General features: G+C 41.9%; 1 protein-coding gene across 3 annotated transcripts in view; it reads right to left on the minus strand.

Annotated features, from left to right (window-relative positions):
• The window catches only part of ATG3 (autophagy related 3), a 120,990-nt gene that overhangs the window by 56,967 nt on the left and 41,959 nt on the right, over positions 1-22,064 (minus strand). For all 3 annotated transcript variants that reach the window (XM_073616265.1, XM_073616263.1, XM_073616264.1), the window contains exons 4-5: positions 14,606-14,655; positions 1,175-1,245 (exon numbers count right to left, since the gene is read on the minus strand). In XM_073616265.1, the coding sequence (XP_073472366.1) occupies positions 1,175-1,245; positions 14,606-14,655 (121 nt within the window). The remainder of the gene's footprint in view (positions 1-1,174; positions 1,246-14,605; positions 14,656-22,064) is intronic.

The following is a 22,064-nucleotide window of genomic DNA, read 5'->3' on the forward strand; positions in this document are numbered from 1 at the left end:
GGTATAGCCAGGCAGGATAAGCCAGGTTTTTTAGGGTATACAGGGGGCCAAATAACATAGCACAAGCATTGTGCTGTATAACATGCTTTAACCGGTTCCCGACCGGCGCACGCCGATGTACGACAGCAAAATGGCACGGCTGGGCAAATGGGTGTACCTGTACATCCCTTTAAATTTGCCGCCGTGCCATTGCGTGCGAGCCGGCCGGGAGCTCCGTGAGTCGGGTCACGCGGACTCGATTGCCGCGGGGATACCCGCAATCGCCTCAAGGAGAGGAAGAACGGGGAGATGCTAATGTAAACAAGCATCTCCCCGTTCTGCCTAGTGACAGTGTCACTGATCTCTGCTACCTGTGATCGGGAGCAGAGATCAGTGACGTGTCACACGTAGCCACGCCCCCCCAGTTAGAAATACTCCCCAGGACATACTTAACCCCTACACTGCCCTAGTGGTTAACCCCTTCACTGCCATTTACACAGGAATCAGTGCATTTGTATAGCACTGATTGCTGTATAAATGACAATGGTCCCAAAAATGTGTCAAAAATATCCGATGTGTCCGCCATAATGTCGCATTCACGATAAAAATCGCTGATCGCCGCCATTACTAGTAAAAAAAAAAAAATTAATCAATAAAAATGCCATAAAACTATCCCCTATTTTGTAGAAGCTATAACTTTTGCACAAACCAATCAATAAACGCTTATTGCGATTTTTTTTTACCAAAGGTATGTAGAAGAATACGTATTGGCCTAAACTGAGAAAAAAAATGTTTTTTTTAAATATTTTTTGGGGATATTTATTATAGCAAAAAGTAAAAAATAATGCGTTTTTTTCAAAATTGTCGCTTTTTTTTGTTTATAGCGCAAAAAAACCGCAGAGGTTATCAAATACCACCAAAAGAAAGCTCTATTTGTAAGGAAAAAAGGACGTCAATTTTGTTTGGGAGCCACGTTGCACGACCGTGCAATTGTCAGTTAAAGTGACGCAGTGCCGAATAGCAAAAAGTGCTCTGGTCAGGAAGGGGGTAAATTCTTCCGGGGCTGAAGTGGTTAAGGGAACAGGATCAGGTTTTTTTTTTTTTTGGGGGGTTATAAAAAACACTTTAGGGGTAAATCCTTTCCGGAGCTGAAGTGGTTAAGGAGCAAAGGAACTATTATTTGACACATTCTTACCATTTTTTGTCACCAGAAACTGTTTTTCGTTCGGCAGATAAGGTTTAACTTTTGAGTCTTCACCTGCTGCCCTAAATAAGATTTAAATAGAAAGCATGATTAGGAAAAGCTGTTCAGAACAGATTTTTTTTTTTTTTTAAGTTAAATACAGGCATAAAAAATAAAATACACTGATTATAAGAGACCACTGCATGGGCATCTGAAAGTGGACTTTTAATTTGTTGCCTGGCACAGAGGTGCCCCTAAGGTCCTGGCCTGGCAATATGTTGTATACTCCAATCCTATTGGGGCTCCCTTGGCAAGTCACTGGACCCTCTTTAATCCTCACCAATTAAGGAGAAATCTTCGCCTCTCAGAGATGCTGAGCTCTGGTTGCCTCCCATGGAAGTTTTCCCTACAGTCACAAATAGACCCATGGCATTTAGAATGGCTGTCAGTGTACATGGACTCTGCCCTTCATGAAAAAGCATAATAGAGTTCATAACAATGCAGGTGGCCTTGTGTTTTTAACAGACTTAAAGTGGAACGTCATCCTCTCAGTCAACACTAATTTTATTTTTTTGTTTCATAAAGATCTTATTGAAGGTTTTCACGCACAATAGAGTAAATGATTCTATAGGTAAACTAGTACATACAAAAACAGAACAAAACATGGTATACAGAAACAACTCCACCCATGGCCTATATAAATAAGAAGATCTGCAGGAGTCATCCTGTTCCTGCGGCATGTGATTAGCTAAGTCAACACTATTTTTAACCCTTATGCTGCTAGCATTAGTAAATAGATATACTCTCCTATCATATTTACTCGTTTAAACTTTGTTGTTTTTTTTATATTACTTCAGTTACATCCTGGTTTCTATGCCTAGGCAAATGATGTCATACATCCCAGGAGTCTTTAGGAGGGGAGGTGAGGAAAGGAGGGGTTCTTTCAGCTAAGCACACTCTCCTACATGCATGCTTGAGCTAACAGCTAATGGATTTCAGGAAGTGAATGTTACATGAATCATTTGCCCTTACTCAAGATGGCCATGGCCAGAAATGCTAGGGGGGTTGTTTTTCAAGGTGATTTCTAAGCAAAATAAAGCACTGAGTCATAGATAGATGGGCAGGTTTGGTTTAAATATTAAAAGTGAATTAAACAGCATTTTTAGTTTGTGGTGCTCAGATGTAGTGAAGTTTAGATTTAATTATTTCGTCATAAACAAATACGTAATTTCTTTGGCAAATGCATAGCTGATTCACACATATAAAATTATTTAAACCATATAATGGAAAAAGTGATTGATAAATTATTTAGTTGCCTTTCTCATTAATTGCATCTGTTATCAGTTAAGGCACAGTTTACATTAATTTTTCAACACACAAGTTGCCGCACAACAGCCGTAACACTGCAGAAGGAAGAATTATTTCAGTAAACAGAATGTGGAAAACTAGGGGATCACAATTAAACTTTTGAACTGATCTTAAAAAGTCAACAGCATGGTATTTCACCACTCAGAAGCTTGCAGATACCTTTAGCAGTCTTCTAAAGAAACCTAGAAGCCAAAAACACAAGACACTCTTTTAAGCAAATACAAAACTATGCTATTGGTCAGTGAGGCAGTGTAACAGGGCTAGTTTACACTTGCTTCAAAACACGGCTTCGGACACGCTTTGTTAAAGCTCTCTGAACGCCAGTCAAAGCCCCTGTCACTAAATAAAATGTTTAGCTTACAGTTCTGTTTACACCTTGCATTTGCTTTGCTTCGACTTTGCTTCAAAAATGATACCCCATGTAGCTTTAGTGGTGCTTCAAAGTCTCCATAGAAGTCTATGACAAAGCTCGTTTGAAGAACCAAAAGCTTTTGGAGAGGCTTTAATTCAGCTTTAGCTTCTCTTTGTTTTGGAGAAATTGCAGATATAAGATATACACACACATATACACACACACACACACACACACACACACACACACACACACACTGCACCTGCCAAGCTTCAAGAAAGCTTCAAAAGAGCATCACCGAAGCATCATTGAAGCCTCATCGAAGCATCACTAAAGCATCAAAAACACATCAAAGTATGTTGAAGCGGTAGGCACTTTATTGTGTGTTGAAGCCGTAGCAAGTGTAAATAAGCCCTTACCGCAATACACAGTAGGTGGTGAACCAAAGCATCAACTTTCTAGTTGAATTTGGTATTTGCAAAAGAGACAGCCCAACGAGAGTCCTGGGGGACTCTAGAAGACTTCAGAGACCAGTAGAAAGCAGCACTGTCATGATAACATTATTGAACGATGAATGAGTGGCGCTTTGGTTCATGATGCCAGTGGCACATAAAGACCTTCACTAACAGTAAGTCCCCCAGGTTGAATGATGTTTGGGATTACTCAACCTGGAAGACTGAGGACATCTTGGATCAGAAATTTAATAATGCAAGAGGTAGCAGCGCTATTTTTTTTTTTTTTTTTTACAAAGGCATTGGCTACTTTTTAAAATACCCAACAAAGCTGGAGTTCAGCTTTAAGTCTTCTTATTGGTCAATGAGATCAACTATAAGACCCTTTTCACACATACGGACTCGTTTATCCGTTGACGGATGAAAAATGGACATCAATGCATTCCTATGCAAAAATGGATGACAACGGATGATCATCTATTTTCATCTGTTTTTATCCGCTTCAGTCAAATTCCTTTTTTTGTTAACTGATGAAAGCCCTATTTTTCATCCGTCAAAAAAATGTATCAGACAAAAAACGGATGTAAACTGACAAATGGTCAGTTTTTCATCCGTTTTTGCATTGGTTGTTAGGGGCAACCAGTCATTGGGGGGGCGTTAGGGTAGAGAAAGACAGGACAGGAGAAGAGATGTACATATAGCGAGGGAGCAGTCTGTATAGACAGGCTCCCTCACTTGCCGACGCTGACTATCATTGTCAGCTTTTAAATGTAATTGTCGCCTTTTTTTTTTCTCTTTATTCTGGAGCGGTAATTTTATATTTTTTTTGGGGGGGGGGGGGGGGATTTGGTGCAGAGAAAGACAGGACAGGAGAGAGGCAGTCTACACAGTGAGGAAGCAGTCTGCACAGACAGGCTCTCTCACTTGCCAATGCTGACTGTCATTTCAACCCAATTGTCAGCTCTTTTTCTTCTATACTTAATAGCGCCAGGAAGGAGCTGTCATCCGGTCATGCCACTAAATTAAATAAAGTGGCGGGCTCACTGGGTGATGTCACAGCCCATTGTTTCCACTAAATGCCGCCCCACTGCCCCTCCTCTCCAGATTTCTCTTCTTTGTGTTGCCCGCCCCCCTGTGATCTCCCTTTGCCCATCCCTGCAGGAATGCCAGGATCCTCTCCTCACCTCTCCCACCGGCTCATGCGGGGAATGTGTCATGGAGAGAGGTGAAGGAGCCGGTAACTGTCTTAATTATGCCCATCTGTGCCTCATCCATGCCTAATCCGTGCCTCAGCCATGCCCATCTGTGCCTCAGCCATGCCTCATCAGGCGCTCATCCGTGCCACATCAGCGTAATAGGTAGTCAGAAAATTTGATTTGTAATTTTATGTTCCTAGAACACCTGACTGTGTCCCCTGAATGTTGGGCCTCTGTATGTGGCCAGGCTGTGTAATAATTTCACACATGTGGTAGCAAAATGCGTTTTGGGGTGTAGTTGCAACTACAGTGTGTGGGAAACAATTTGGTAATATGACAATTTTGTGAAAAACAAAAAAACAAAAAACTTCATTTTGCAAAGAATTGTAGGAAAAAAAAATTAACTTAAAAAAACTCACCATGCCTCTTACTAAATACCTTGGAATGTCTACTTTCCAAAAATGGGTAATTTTGGGGGTATTTGTACCTTCCTGGCTTGTAAAACCCGGTACACACGATCAGAAATTCATACGAAAAATACAGCTTTCAGAGCGATCGTACAATAATCTGATCGTTAGTACAGAGCTTTCGAGAGCCGATCAGGACAGTTAATCCGATATTATTCGATCAGACATGCACGGAAAAAAATTTTGTACAACGCCAGATCGTATGATTTTCGTTTAATCAGTACAGCTGTTGTTCGAAAATGCAATACAAATGCATTACAACACATTACCTCACTTCCGGATTTGTATTCTTTCATACGCAAATTTTCGTGACTTTAGTAAACTCATCAGATTCGATCTGAGATTGGAATGCAAAAAAACAAAAAACAAAAGACGGACAATCATTATCTGATAATCTCATCGCGTGTACCGAGCATTAGGCTGGGTTCACACTGGTGCGACACGACAGCCGTCCTACTTTGGATCCGACTTTGCCCTGCAACTTGAAGCCGACATACCGGGCATTATGTCGTGTGTACCGGGTATTAGGCTGGGTTCACACTGGTGCGACATGACAGCCATCCTACCTTGGATCCGACTTTGCCCTGCAACTTGAAGCCGACATACGTCCGACTTTCAACGAACGGGGATCCGACTTGGATCCCTGCCAATGCCAGGCACGGTGTTTGGCATGAATCTTGAGGGGGAACTCCACACCAAATTTTGAACAAAAAAACAGCATGGGTTCCCCCTCCAAAAGCATACCAGGCCCTTCGGTCTGGTATGGATTTTTAAGGGGAACCCCCCAAAGTCCATACCAGACCCTTATATGAGCACGCAGCCCGGCCGGTCAGGAAAGAGGGTGGGGACGAGCGAGCGCCCCCCTCCCTCCTGAACCGTACCAGGCCGCATGCCCTCAACATGGGGGTGTGGGTGCTTTGGGGTGGGGGGGGGGGTCTTGGGGCCCCCCCCACCCCAAAGCACTTTGGCCATTGGTTTCGGGGTCTGCAGGTGGGGGAATTTAATAAGGGGCCCCCAGATCCTGGCCCCCCGCCCTATGTGAATGAGTATGGGGTACATCGTACCCCTACCCATTCACCTGGGGGAAAAAAGTGTCAATTAAAAAAACATACTAGACAGGTTTTTAAAGTTAATTTTATTAGGCAGCTCCGGGGGTCTTCTTCCGACTTCGGGGGTCTTGGCCTTCTTCTCCGCGCTCTCCGGTTCTTCTGCCGGGCTCCTCCGCTATCTTCTGCTCTTTTGCTGCTCTTTTGCTAGCGGTGGCCCGGTCTTCTCCGTCTTCTTCCATCCAGTCTTCTTCCGATGTTGACATGACGCTCTTTCCCGCTGTAATGCTGTGTGCGAGGTGCGCAACGACATATATAGGTATGGGGCGTGGTCACCGGGTGATGTCATTCGGTGTCTCCGCCCATTATAATGTCACCGACCCATCATGCCCAGGGTGGTGACATCATAATGGGTGGAGTCACTGAATGATATCACCCGGTGACCACGTCCCATACCTATATAAGTCGTTGTGCACCTCTCACATGGCATTACAGTGGGAGAGAGCATCATGTCAACATCGGAAGAAGACCGGATGGAAGAAGATGACGGAGAAGACTGGGCCACCACTAGCAAAAGAGCAGAAGATAGCGGAGGAGCCCGGCAGATCGGGAGAAGAACCGGAGACCGGGAGAAGAGGCCGAAGAGCGCTGAGAAGGAAGAGACCCCCGAAGTCGGAAGATGACCCCCGGAGCTGCCTAATAAAATTAACTTTAAAAACCTGTCTAGTGTGTTTTTTTTATTGACACTTTTTTCCCCCAGGTGAATGGGGAGGGGTACGATGTACCCCATACTCATTCACATAGGGCGGGGGCAGGGATCTGGGGGCCCCCTTATTAAAAGGGACTCCCGGATTACGATAAGCCCCCCGCACGCAGACCCCAACAACCAATGGCCACGGTTGTCGGGAAGAGGCCCTTGTCCTCATCAACACTGCGACAAGGTGCTTTGGGGTGGGGGGGCTGCAAGACACCCCCCCACCCCAAAGCAACCACCCCCCCCATGTTGAGGGCATGTGGCCTGGAACGGTTCAGCTGCAAGGCGTCCCCCCTGCCCCAAAGCACCCACCCCCACATGAGGGCATGTAGCCTGGAACGGTTCGGGGGGGGGGCACTCGCTCATCCCCACCCTCTTTCCTGACCGGCCGGGCTGCGTGCTCGGATAAGGGTCTGGTATGGATTTTGGGGGGGCCTTCACGCCGTTTTTTCGGCGTAGGGGGTTCCCCTTAAAATCCATACCTGACCCAAGGGCCTGGTATGCTCTTGGAGGGGGAATCCATGCCATTTTTTTATTTAAAATTTGGCGCGGAGTTCCCCCTCAAGATCATCTGAGCACAAGTCGCATGCCAAAGTTGGATCATGCTGTGGGGATGTTTTTCAGCAGTTGGAAATGGGAAACTGGTCAGAGTTGAGGGAAAGATGGATGGTGCAAAATACAGACATATCTTTGAGCAAAACCTGTACCACTCTACGATTTGAGGCTAGGACGGAGGTTCACCTTCCAGCAGGACAATGACCCCAGAAACACTGCTAAAGCAACACTTGAGTGGGGGGAAACATATAAAATGTGTTGGAATGGCCTAATTAAAGCCCAGACCTCGATTCAATAGAAAATCTGTGGTCAGACCTAAAGATTGCTGTTCACAAGCGCAAACCATCCAACCTGAAGGGGCTGGAGCAGTTTTGCAAGGAGGAATGGGCATAAATCCCAGTGGTAAGATGTGGCAAGCTCATAGAGACTTATCCAAAGCGACTTGGAGCTGTGACAGCCGCAAAAGGTGGCTCTACAAAGTATTGACTTTAGGGGGGGTGAATAGTTATGCACATTGACTTTTTCTGTTATTTTGTCCTATTTGTTGTTTGCTTCACAATAAAAACAAAACAAAACAAAAAAAAAAAAAAAAACACCACACATCTTCAAAGTTGTGGGCATGTTCTGTAAATTAAGTGATGCAAATCCTCAAACAATCCATGTTAATTCCAGGATGTGAGGTAACAAAACACGAAAATTGCCAAGGGGGGTGAACACTTTTGCAAGGCACCATATCTTCCCCTTCTGGGTCTCAGCTGCTGCTGAAAGCTGTACTTTTATCTGGAATAAGTGAAAAAGAAGAAAATTAGAGAATGATCCAGTCTGGGTTTCTTGCTCCTGCAAGACAGACATTCAGGGACCTTGGGTAAGTAAATGGCTAGTAGACTACCAGTCAAAATTAAAGGACGCTGTTAAAAATGTAAAGGACACTTAAATTTTAAAGGAAACTGAAGTCATGCAATTGCGTGGCCCGATGTAAAGATTTGGTTGCAATTTAAGCCTGCTCACACATAGGAGTGCTCTAATCTCTAAGCTACTCAGGAAGGGTTGCTATACTCCTCCTAATGTTGGATGTTATATCAAGTTTATCCATAACACACGATGCGGAATTCCAGCTGAATTGAAAACACACAGCACACTACCAGCCAGTCAATCCGAGTATGTATTAATTTGAAATCAAAAAAGAACTGGTCACTTTTTGTAAAAAAAAAAAAAAAAAAAACAAAAAAAACTACACCGATCTCTTCCCATTCCAACCTAAACTAACCTAGAAGCCCCCTACCAAGCTACTCACTTCAGCATGACAGCCACAACTTCCAGTGCTGGCTACACCTACAGAGTAAGCCCCTCTTAACTTGAATAGGGAACTAGTCAGCATTTTGTCAGTCTCAGCAAAGGAGGTTGTAGCTGTTATGCTAAGGTAATGACCGTATTTGCCGTATCAGATGACCCCCCCAATTTTCCATTTTTTCCCCCCAGTTTTTGCCTATATTCCCCCCCCCCCCTTGAGGCTTCATATTTCCTTCTTCTTGTTGGAGCTGGAGCCATACTGTGCTGAGCCAATCAATCACAGAAAGCGATGTATTCTATTAATGAATACAAAGCCTGCTTGGATTGGCAGGGGCTGTAACATCATCAGCCACGCCTCTCTGACTCTCAAAGCCAATCCGAGCAGGCTCTGTATTAATTAATAGAATACATCGGTCGCCGGGATTGGCTCAGTGGTGTATACTGTATGTAGCAGAATCTACATATAGTATTACCGCACATCCACCATCCGGCGGGCTGACATCCAGCCGGTGGCATTTTGTACCTGGCGTATAAGACGACCCTCGCTTTTTGGAGATTTTTTTTAAGTGTAGAAGGTCGTCTTATACGCTGCAAAATACGGTAGTTGGATGGGGGATTAGAAGTTAGTTAGTTTAGGTTAGAAGGACTAAGGAGTGTGAAATAGTGTACTTTTCCTTTATTTATAACAGGTACTTACAATGGGGAAAATAATTTGATCCTCTGCAGATTTTGTACGTTTGCCCACTTACAAGGTAATGAAGGGTCTATAATTTTTATAAAAGGTGTATTTTAAATGACAGAGACAGAATATCAGCCAAAAATCCAGAAAAAACACATGATACAAATGTTATAAATTGAGTTGCCGTTCCGTGAGTAAAATAAGTATTTGATCCCCTATCAACCAACAAGAATTCTGGCTCCCACAGTCTGGCAACATTATGTGCTCATATGGTATACAGATTAATCCTGTCAATTGAAGAAGGTGCTCCTAACGACAACTCATTATGTGTTTAAAAGATACTTGTTCACAGAAGCTTTCTTCCATTCAAACCTCACGATCATGGGCAAGACCAAAGAGTTGTCAAAGGACATCAGGGACAAGATTGTAGACCTGCACAAGGTTGGAAAGGGCTACAAGACCATCAGCAAGAAGCTTGGTGAGAAGGAGACAACTGTTGTAGTGATTATTCGCAAATGGAAGAAATACAAAATAACCATCAATTGCCCTTGGTCTGGAGCTCCATGCAAACATTTTGACTCATGGGGTAAGGATGATCATGAGAAAAATGAGGGAGCAGCCCAGAACTATACGGGAGGAGCTTGTGAATGATCTCAAGGCAGTTGGGACCACAGTCACCAAACAAACCATAGGTAACACAATATGCCGCCATGGATTGAAATCCTACAGCGCCTGCAGGGTCCCCCTCCTCAAGAAGGCACATTTACAGGCCCATCTGAAGTTTGCCAATGAACATCTAAATGATTCAGAGAAGGATTGGAAGAAGTGCCGTGGTCTGACGAGACCAAAATTGAGCTCTTTGGCATTAACTTGACGCTCTGTGGTTGGAGGAAGAAAAATGCTGACTATGACCCTAAGAACACCATCCCTACAGTCAAACGCGGAGGCCATTTCTCTGCTAAAGGTACAGGCCAAGTTTGCCGCATTGGGGGGCCAATAGTCAGGGCCATGTATTGTGAAATCTTGGATGAGAATCTTCTGCCCTCAGCCAGAACACTGAAGATGGATCGTGGATAGGTCTTCCAGCATGACAATGATCCAAAACATACCGCCAAGGCAACAAAAGAGTGGCTCAAGAAGCAGCACATTGAGGTCATGGAGTGGCCTAGCTAGTCTTCAGACCTTAATCCTATAGATAATTTATAGGAGGGAGCTGAAACTTCGAGTTGCCAAGCGACAGCCAAGAAATCTTAAGGCAGTGGTTCTCAACCTGGGGGTCGAATGATGATTTGCCACGGGTCACTGAATCCTGGGCTGTTCCTGAAGCCCGCACCACTCTCCCAGCCTTTTTGCGGTCGCTCAGCTGGGCTGTTCCTGGAGCCTGCGGCTGCCCACTCAGCCTCTTCGCAGCCGGCCATTCCGTTCACGGCATGGCTGGGGGGCAGAGACTAGAGGTCAGCTGACTGGTGAGGAATGTGAAGTGGGAGGGGCTGGAGGAGGCCCCATCTCCCGATTTTGGCATAGGTGTCAGGAAGGGCATGCCAGCAACCAAGATGGTAGCCGCAGAAGACGTCTGGAAATATCAATTCCTGTTAGGAGAATGCCAGTTCATGATGCCAAAATAGGCTATTTAAACTGGGTCAGCACCCAGACTCAATGCGGTCTGCTCTACAGCGTTCCCCGTGTGTCCTTGCCTTCCCAGTATCTGATATCTGTTCCTGTTGTGACCTGGCTTGTTTCCTGACGTTCCAGCTTTCCGCCTGCATCCGACCCCGGCTTGTCCTTCACCTGCCTGCTCCTTCTGCTACATCGCTGCCAGCCCATTTCCGATCCAGCCTGCACCCTGACTCCACTCCAGTCTCTGCATCAGTTCCTGACTTGTCCACCTGTGTATGACCCGGCCTGCCTGTAACTGCCTTCTCTCCAGCCATTAAGACCATCCATCCCTCCAGCAGATGCATCCGCTCCTCTGCCTGTAGTGTTCCAGTACCAGTCTGTTTCAGCTTCCTGCTTACCACTGTTCCTGGACTTTTGCGGTGTTGGTATTCCTCCACAACCCCACTAGGGGTTCCAGTCCAGCTCTGCTGTCAGCGATCCTGCCAGGCACTCATGCGACTCTGCACTCCCGCGCCTCCTGTCTGCTCTATCAGGGGCCTCGAGTCAGAGGTGTAAGAGAGGCTGTCCTTTGCATATCAGGCTCTACCACCAGGTACGTGACAATAGGTGTCACTGCTATGAGACACCACAAAGTCTGAGACACAGTGAAGCCAGAGACACAGTGAATAACACTACCTGTGATTATAGTTGCCATTGAAAGTCCCCACTACAGTTCTCAGATCAGCAAATGACCTTGATCAAGAGCACCTAAGTTGGCTGATCAGAACTCCCCCCAGCATTGCCACTAATAATATTACCCCCCACCAAGGAGTAAGAGAAGGAATAAAAATAAAGAATACATGGAAGGGAGAAGAAAAGAGGCAGAGGAACAAAGAAAAAGGGAGAGAAAGAAAAAGAGAAAGAACAAGAAACACGGCTAGAGAGAGGGATGGGAAAAAACAAAAAAAAAAAAAAAAAAAACACAAGAAAATGAGGATAGAGAGAGATAAAAAGGAGAACAAAGAGTGGTACATCCTAAAATGTACCATAAGGGGTTTTAATACTGTACAAGTAGAGGGGACTCAGGGAGCACTAAATGTCCAAGGGTTAGGGGTGCAAATTACTTGTCTTGCCTTGGGTGCTGACAACCCACACTGCCAAAATAATTTTACTGTTAGGGGTCCCCACAAATTTTATTAAGGGATTAAGGATTTAGAGAAGATCTGTAAAGAAGAGTGGACCAAAATCCCTCCTGAGAAGTGTGCAAACCTGTTAACCAACTACAAGAAATGTCTTACCTCTGTGCTTGCCAACAAGGGTTTCTCCACCAAGTACTAATCATGTTTTGCTTGGGGAGCAAATACTTTTTTCTCACTGAATTGCAACTAAATTTAGAACATTTGTACCGTGTTTTTTCTGGATTTTTGGTTAATATTCTACCTCGATCATTTAAAATACACATATAATAAAAATTATAGACCCTTCATTTCTATTTAAGTGGGCAAACTTACAAAACCTGCAGGGGATCAAATAATGAATTTTCCCCACTGTATATAGCGCTGTCAATAGCGCTTTAGACATATATTGTACGTCCACATCAGTCCCTGCCCTCAAGAAGCTTACAATCGAAGGCCTCTAACGTACATTCTTACACACACACACACACACACACACACACACACTAGGGTCAATTTAGACAGAAGCCATAAAGACCAGCACACCAGAAATAAGGAGTGGTGAGTGATAGCACTGAGGCTATAAGCTCCATAGAATTAATCAGTGCTGTCATTCAAAACATATTTCAGGCAGTGGAGGCTGGAGGAGTAAGGGTTTAGCACAAGGAGACTCTCAACAGATTAATAATACTGAATCATAGTTTTATACAGCAGATGTGCGTTAGAGTTGAGACAGGAAAGTAAAAGAGGAAGTCGCAAAGCTTTAGGCTCTAAATAGTGTTATCACCAATCTATACAAAGTGGACAGGAGCTGTGATTCACAACAGTGGTTAAGGCAAATGTAAGATATTTCAGCAGCCAAAAACATGCTACAAATATCTGAATGACAACCAAAAGGTTTATGGTAAACCTTTCCACCCACATAGGATATTACAACAATAGTAATATTAAGAAATGATGTACTATACTAAAAATGGTGCCAAAATACATTACAATAAATCCAATATATTTTTGAGAGCTGGTTGTTATAAAGCTATATCATTGCCCAAAAAGATGTTAAATCATACATTAATATACGGCGCTCTCACTAATATCTACAAACTGAAAACCACGTGTGAAAAAAGCTGTGTGTAATAAATTAAAAATGAGTCCAATGAAAAAAAAATGGTGAAAATAACAGTGCTTCTAGCAATAATTCAGACAAATCCGATCTGCGTTTCAATATGGCGAAAGTGACGTGTCACGTCAGTCCCACCCTACGCGCTTTTCATCAGAAGCATCACCCCTGAAGACGTCAGATGCTTATGACGAAATGTGCGTAGGGTGGGACTAACTTGACACGCCACTTCCGCCATATTGGAATGCAGGTGGAATGCAGATCGGTGTTCCCAGACTTGTCTGAATGATTTAAAACATACCTACACATTGTGTGTTTTTAAACTATATTTTTAATAAATTGGATTTACTGCACTATGAGAGGCCTCTCTTTAATCCCACGGTTGAGTATGGCTAGTACCGAGAATCGAAACAGTATAAGAAGTGTTGTACAGATGGTTTATCCAGGGATGATGAATACAAATGGACAAACAGTACCCAATGCTTTGACTACCTGTAATGGGGGTCAAGTGGATCTGGCGAGTGAGCTGTGTGCTTGCATGTCGGTGAAGAAGATACACTGAAGGCACTGCGGATGTGGATATACCTTTGTGTTTGTGGATACACAGTTATTGGAACATTTGAAAAAAGCACTGTTATTTTCACAATTTTTTTCCACTGGACACGTTTTCAATCTATTACACAAAGCTTTTTTCACACATGGTTTTCAGTTTGTGGATATTAGTGAAAGCGCGGTATATTAATGTATGACTTAGCACTGTACAAATATCTGTCTAGCGTTTAGTTATGTTCTAACCTCTATGGTGAAAACTGGCTATAAATGTACAGTGATATATAGTGCATGTCCACTATGTGCATTACTAGACATTTAATAGTGCCTTTTTTTTAGTTTCGGGCAAAGTGAGGAAAGGTTAATACCTTTTTGGCCTTTTTTGTTGCAGAGATATCAATTTACTTATTTTTCAGGTGACAAATTTTAACCCTTCACACTCCATCTAAAACTTAAAACTATTTTAGATTGAGATACATTTTAAGACCACGGCTACCGAAAACCATCAGTTTGAGCTGTTCATGAGGGCAAAGCACTGGTGCCCTGTAGTAGCCTGGGAACTGCAAAAGACTTCAGACACCAGCATGCAGTTTATAGTTTTAACATATACAATTCCCTTAGCCAGAATTCTATAATTCAGCCTGACATTTATAGATAAACATTTAAATTTAAATTGATTATCACAACAAAGAAGTTATTCAGTTACTTGCTAGACACAACTGTGAAAATAAAAAAAGTGTGACCAACGTTATTTGGAAAGGACAGAAAACAAAAAATGAACTTTCAACATTGAGGGTCAGTCAATTACAGTGTGAAATGTAATCCAACCTAGGGAGGAATTACTTACCACTGCCAAGTAGGACAGTGATGAACTAGGTGATCACCAGCGGCCAGAAACTGATAAAAAGAAAAGAAAAAACAGGAAAAAATTTGTGGTTACCAATTCAGACTGAAATTGCACTCTAAAAAGTATTCAATTAGTCCCAATTAAGACACCAAAGTCATCATAAAAATGTAGGTAGAATATGTCTCGAATTAGGAAGACAGAAATACGAAAATTTATAGCTCAACACCCACAGTAGATCTATAGGAATGGACTAGATTTTTGATGGTTACCAATCAGTTTTAGACACTTTTGTTTCACCTAATTGGAAAAAAAACAAATTTGATTGGCGGCTGTGGGAAACCCCCTCCTTTTTTAGAATTTGTGGACAAATAGGGCTGCAGGCCTTTCAAAATTATGCAGACTAGAAGCACAGCTTCTGCAGGAGAGTATATTTTAACTGAATTATAGAAGATAAGCCTTTCTTCCTGGCTCAGATCTATTCTGATCCTGAAAGAGGAGTGGCCTTGCACTGAAATCTTCAAATTTAAAGCACAAGCAACTGGCATATAGAGACATGGGAACCTTATGAAATGGACATTTCCTGCACATAAAATGCGAGATATACTCTGTGAACATTATAGATACTTGAACTTGCGCCATTTAGCAGATAACAGCTCCATTCAAAGACATCACCAGCGCATGCACAGGAATCTCTGCATTCACAGAACATTGAGTGCGTCATATTTGCAGAGAGTGCCATGCAACTATGAAAACTCCTGTGTGCATACGCAGAAGTGACATCATCGTTGCCTAGCCGTTCAAAGAACAGCCAGAGAGCATGAGCCCAGAACGAAGACCAGGAAGATGGATTCGCCAGGAGTCGTGACAGCTCAGCGCTGGAGAGTTATGTTTGAAAGGTACCGTAAGTCGGTTATGATATGCTAGTATGTGGTGCATACTAGAACATTATGGTTTTAATCTGCAGGGGAAATGATTTCATTTTATTTTTTTTTTTCGAGAGTTTACTACCGCTTTAACAGCAGGAATCAAAGCTTTTTTATTTTAAAGAATGTTTGCAAACTAAATTTCCTATCTTGTCTACCTGTAATGGTACAGACTTTTGAAGGAGTACTGCTGTGTTATAAAAGATATTCACATTTTGCATGTGACCATGAGCATTTTTTAAAGATGAAAACAGAATACAGTACACAGATATTACAGAATATCGATGACTGCCCAGCTGTAACAAGTGAAGTTTGAACAGTAACTGTAATATGGCAGCAGCTATTGCAAATTAATTTTTAACGTGCAAAATCCAGAATGTTCATCCTGCTCTTGGTTTCACTACCTGGAACGGGGATGACGCCAGCAAGTCTTTAAAGTAAAAACACCAAATGTTATGCCTCGTACACACGAGCAGACTTTTCCGTGGACTAGGTCAGTCAGTCTTTCCGACGGACTTTGCAGCATAGGTCCGCCGGACTTTCAAACAAACGGACTTGGACACACACGATCAACCAAAGTCCGACGGATTCGTACGTGATGACGTACGACTGGACTAAAACAAGGAAGTTGATAGCCAGTAGCCAATAGCTGCCCTAGCGTCGGTTTTAGTCCGTCGGACTAGCATACAGACGAGCGGATTTTTCGACCGGACTCGAGTCTGTTGGAAAGATTTGAAACATGTTTTATTTCTAGGTCCGTCGAACTTTTGGGAAAAAAAAAAAAGTCCGCTTGAGCCCACACACGATGGAATTTTCCGACAGAGTCTGGTCCGCCGGACCAAGTCTGCTGGAAAGTCCGCTCGTGTGTACGCGGCATAAGAGGTTAGGGTTACATTTCTCTGTCTCACTATCAACATACTTGTTACCTTTATTTAATGAAGTTGAGGCCATACTAAATACTGGGTGTTTCCACCAATCCCCTTTCGAATGAAAGACTTCCTGTTGGTTTCGGACCGTGGGAACCATGAAAGCAGATCTACACTAGTGTGGTCAGTTTGAATCCCTTCTAATTAAGTGTACAAGATGCCAGGCCAATGCATAGCATGTCTGTAGCCAGCCTGTAAAATAAGCAGACGTACCCCCCACTGACAGCTATGTCATAGCACTGGCTGGATTGATCCTATATAACCTTGATCGCCTTCCTGTAGAAAAGATAGGAACAAAGCCCCTGTAGTCATGTGACCCCCGAATAAAACACATTTTGAAGGCAATTGACAGCATTTTTCTACAGTTTAAAGTAGCATTTCATATAGAAAAAAAGTGTATATGATGTTACAGCCCTGCTTGTTGGTTGTAAACTTTACATGTCTCAATCCCATCATGCTTACCCACCTTCAGGTCAGTGATTCTATGGGTACTGAAGTGTGGCTGTAAAGACCTTCCATCTTTATTAAAAGTTAGCCAGTGATGCAAACAGAATAGCATTTTGAGAAAGTTTTGAAAATTGCCAAGACTTATGTAAAATACTAAAATTCAAAACCTTACTGGAAAGGGTTTCAGACCACAGATGATGGGAAAAAAAAAAAAACTGCCTTCCTTAGGAGTGTGAATAAGAAATAGCCACCTTCTTCTCCTTCTGTGTCTTTCCATTACCTTCCTCACCACTATATTTCACTCTACCTTTTTTCCCCTCATGCCATCCCTTACAAAACACACCTTTTATTTTTTATTTTTTTCGGTTCTTCCTTTTTTTTTTCCTTTGCTTTGGTGTTGTTACATAGATTAAGAAAATAGGTTTACACAAAAAGAAATTAGTATAATGATCTATCCCATCAGTGAAAAACATACATTTTACTGGGTTATTCAAATGCTGTATATTACCGGATCGAAACAGTAAGAACAAACTCATAGAACTTGAGCTTGTACTGTTCTTAATGTTTTTAACAGTATACCAATGATGTTTCTTTTTTTTTCACAGCTCTGTTTCGAAATCTCTAAACTACCAAATACCTGCATACAATGATTTGGTTGCATCTCTTCGATATGTATACACATAGAATGTAAATTTCTAAACTATGGCTAAAACATCTCTGGTACCAAAATATATGACTGGTATCAAGTGTCCCAGTCTAAACAGCTTGTGGCATAAGATATATTGGAAGAGATTACGCAACAAAACACTGTCTAGGACTGTATGCAATTCACAGGTCTGTCTAGGACTGTTAGCAATTCACAGGGAATAAAATAAAAAATTGATGATAAAAAAAAAAAAAAAAAAAATCAAAATCTGATATTTTTTTTATTTAAATCAAATTTTTTTGATTTTTATCAAATTTATTTTAATCAAATGCTTTTGGAGTAAAAATCTATCTAAAGATAGTTTTCTGTTTAAGATACATAAATAATTTTGTTTATTCAGCATGAAATGGAGCTTAGTTATGTAGCATGAGGCTGTATATTATGCAATATTTACATTTTTGGTAAACTCATTCAATAATTCCAAGCTCTGCAAGCTAAGATAACATGCAATGGCAATGTTATTATTTTAATGAAATAAAAAGAATTTAAGTAGTTCTCCAACTAGGTGTGATTAACCTATTAACCTAAAATCGGTTCTGATAGCGCTGTTTTACTAACCTGGACAGTTTATCATTCTAAATAGGAAACCTTAATTTTTTTCTGCAAAGATTCTAACTACCAGCAAGAATGAGTCCCTACATTTATGATTCAATGTTTTTATTGGGTTTTATCAGGGAAAAAAAAAAAAAGAAAGAGAAAAACAGTATCTGTCATATGTCAATACATAGTAAAAGGTACATAGTCATTTGGTTACAGATGACAGAATAAAAAATAATAAGCATACTTGAACATCTGAAGCACTTCCAATAGCTAACAGCTTAATAGAAGGTGAAGGGCATTGTTTACCTCCCCAGACACCCCATCTGGGAACACACTGTGTCTTGAGGGGGGAGACAACACAGCCAACCCTTAGGTTTCATCGTTCTTCACTGAAGCTTTACACATATGGGGAGGTAATAGGGTAAGAGAAGGGTAAGCATGGGCCTAAATCAGCCCAGTGGGGAGAAGCGAGAATAAGTGCAGCACTAACTAAAAACACATAATCAGGTACATGCATTGTATTAACTCAAACCGTATATTATTTGGAACAGCCAGTCAGGGGTAATAGAACTAAAAGGTGGTATATCTTTGGTAATAAGGATACACACAAATATTAGGGGAATTCATATTCATGTATTAGAAGAGTGTGGGTGTGCTAGCCAGGAGTCTCACATTGAATAGCAAACATCCGTTCTAGAGAACAACATCTATTTACTTCTCTAATGACATCTGATACGCTTAGAGCATTTAGGGAGCCCCAGTGTCTAATAGATTGGCAGTACCATAGTATATGTATGAGGGAGCCTGTGGAGTAGCAATTTCTCCAGAATTTACTGGAATTGATCTATGCATAGCGTGGATTTATATGTCCAGAGTAAAGCTGATTTCAATGAAGGTGCTGAGTATTGTTGATCTAGTTCTTGATCCCACTTTAGCATGTTTTGGCATGCGAGTCACAAATCTTCTTATCCCTTTAAGCGTAGAGTTGTCTGGGTTATAAAAATTACATATCTCTTCCTCTACTTTGGATTGTTATAGGGATCTTACCTTTCTTAAATGGTTGCGATATAAACCATAAAGTGATAGTACTCAGAATTTGGTAGATGATATTTTGTTTGCAGATCCTTGAAAGATAGAAGTTTTCCTTCCACTACTAGTTGTTGAGTGTTTCGAATGCCACAGCCTACCCAGGAAGAGAGCTGAAGGCCTGGGATTTGGAGTTCTAGGTATTCTATAGGGCCAGGGAGTTTTTTTTGTAGAGAATTGGAGTAGTGGTGTTTAGATAATATGTTCAAGGCTTGGATAGTCGCCTGAATAGAAGGGTAGGGGGACTTGTTTGTTTGTGTGTAGGAGACAAGCTATTATATGTGTTCTGGAGTGTCTAGATGGCAAAAGAGAGTTTTCCATAAGGCACCAGACTTTTGTGGATCTGGGGTCCACCAGTATCGTGTTTGGTCTAAGATAGAGGCTAGGTAGTAGTGGTACGTATCAGGGAATGATAGTCCACTGTAAGTTCGTTGTTTAAGGAGTATAAAGGTGGCACATCTTGGTTTCTTACCGCTCCATATAAAGATAAGGATCAGGGAACGTATTTTAGAGAAGGAGTGCGGTATGGAGATAGGGACAGTGCAAAAGAGGTATAATAACTTAGGCAGTACAATCTTTTAAATAAGTTTATTCTTCCAGTTATGGATAGTGCTAATTAAGATAAAGGAGGTTAGTTCCCCAGAGAGTTTCTCTAGGAATGCTTGGAAATTGCATTTATAGGCTTTAGCTGAGTTGTTGGGAATATGGATTCCTAGATATTTAATGGATGTATTGACCCAGGTAAATGGAAACTGTTCTGTAATAAAATTTTTAAGCGGGGTTGGAATGTTGGGACCCAAGATTTGAGATTTACTTTCATCGATTTTATAGTACGAGATCGAACTAAAAAGGTATTAGGCAACCTTTGAAGTTCTTTGAACGTTTGGAGTGGGGTCGTGACTATCAGAACCACGTCGTCTGCAAATAGTCAGATCTTGTTCTGTGTGGGGCCTATTTGTATTCCTGTCACATTAGGGGAAGTGCAGATCATGTGCGCTAGGGGTTCCATGATTAACGCAAAGATAAGTGGAGATAATGGGCATTCTTGCCTGGTGCCGTTAGTGATCATGAATTCTGAGGAAAGAGTTCCAGAGGTCAAGACTTTGGCTGATGGTTGAGAATAGAGTGCGAATACGGCTGACCTGAGAATCCAAATTTACTCAGAACAGTTTCTAGGAACCCCCAGTGTACACGATCAAATGCTTTCTCAGGGGTTTTATGTAGGTGTTTTATGGGGTTTTATGTAGTTCGGCGTATTTAAGGACATTTAAAATTCTCCTTTTGGCATCCGGAGCTTGACACCCTTTGATGAATACTACCTGGTCCGGATGAATAAAATGTGGATAAAATATTCAGTGGTCTGATTGCCAATGTTTTTGCGTATATTTTTATATCCGAATTGAGTAATAAGATGGGCCTATAATTGCTAGGGAGGGAGATATCTTTTTCTGGTTTAGGTATAGTGGCGATTACTGCTTGTAGCATTTCTTTAGGGAAGTGACCTTTGGTAATTGCCAAGTTGTATAAACTCACTAGATGGGGGGCTAGTGTGTCTTTAGATTTTTGATAATATTTATTAGAGAACCCATCAATTTCCGAGAGGTTTGGATTTAAGCAGGCTGGATATAAAACTTTCTTGATCTCCAGTACAGTAAATGGTCGAGATAAGAGTGGCCAATTGGTTGGCAGTCAATCTAGGTAGATGAAGTGATTGAAAGGAAGGAAAGTATCTGATCTGCATTAGGTTGTGGGGTCTGAGTATCTGCTTTGAGATCATATAGGCTAGCATAGTAGTCTTTAAAGATTTCTGCAATACCATCTGGGGAAGAAATTCTAGCTCCAGAGGTTTTATTCAACACAAAGGGGATTTTATGTGAAAGGAGTTTGCCTTTAAAGCGTTTAGCTAAAAAAGCACCTGTCTTGTTGTTGAGGGCATAGAAATCAGCTTTAAGTGTTTTGCTATGTTTTTCACACTGGTAGAGTAGTAGATCCCTAAGTGATATTCTCTGTTTCATGAGGTCTACTGAGATTTGGTATGCGGGATTGCATTTGTTCACCTCTTCCAGTGATCAAATGTGCTGCATAATTTGTTCAAGGTGTTTTGAGCATTGTTTTTGAGCCCAGGAACTGAGCTGAAGGAATATACCTCTCATGAACGTCTTATGAGAATTCCATAATACAAAGCGGTCGATGGAGTCTATCATTCGTGGAGAAAAATAGATTGTGTGCCTCGTCTATGGTTTTCTGGGTCTCTGGGAGTGAGCGCAGGTAAGTATTCAGTCTCCAAATGGAGAACGGCCGAAGTTTGGCCGAGTCAGAAAAGGTGATTATGATAGGGGCATGGTCTGACCAGGATATGGTCTCAATCATGGAAGGGCCCATTGGTCAGTCAAGAAAAGATCTATACGTGTATATGTGTGGTGGGCGATAGAGAAGAAGGTATATTTCAGCATTGTGGTGGCACCAGATGTCATACAGATTGTGTTTATGGAGAAGCGTATTGATGGTTTACATTTGGATTTAGTGAATGAACCAATTGTAGGATCACCTACCGAGTTAAAGTCTCCACCAAGTATTAAAAAGCCTTGTCGGCAAGAGGAAATCCTCTTTAGTATTTTCTCTAAGAAGATAATCTGTCTGACATTTGGGGCGTAGACATTTACCAGGGTATAAAGTACATAACTGATTTTACATACTAGAATAAAACGGTCATTATCATATTCCTGTGAAAGTTTTTCAAATAGAGCTGAGGTGCTCTGTTTTTTGCAAAATTAGTCTCTTGCCTATATAGGATGTCTCCATGGAGGGATTGTACATCATTATTCAAGGCT

The sequence above is a fragment of the Aquarana catesbeiana genome, linkage group LG02, assembly GCF_042186555.1.
Source record: "Aquarana catesbeiana isolate 2022-GZ linkage group LG02, ASM4218655v1, whole genome shotgun sequence".
Lineage (NCBI taxonomy): Eukaryota > Metazoa > Chordata > Amphibia > Anura > Ranidae > Aquarana > Aquarana catesbeiana.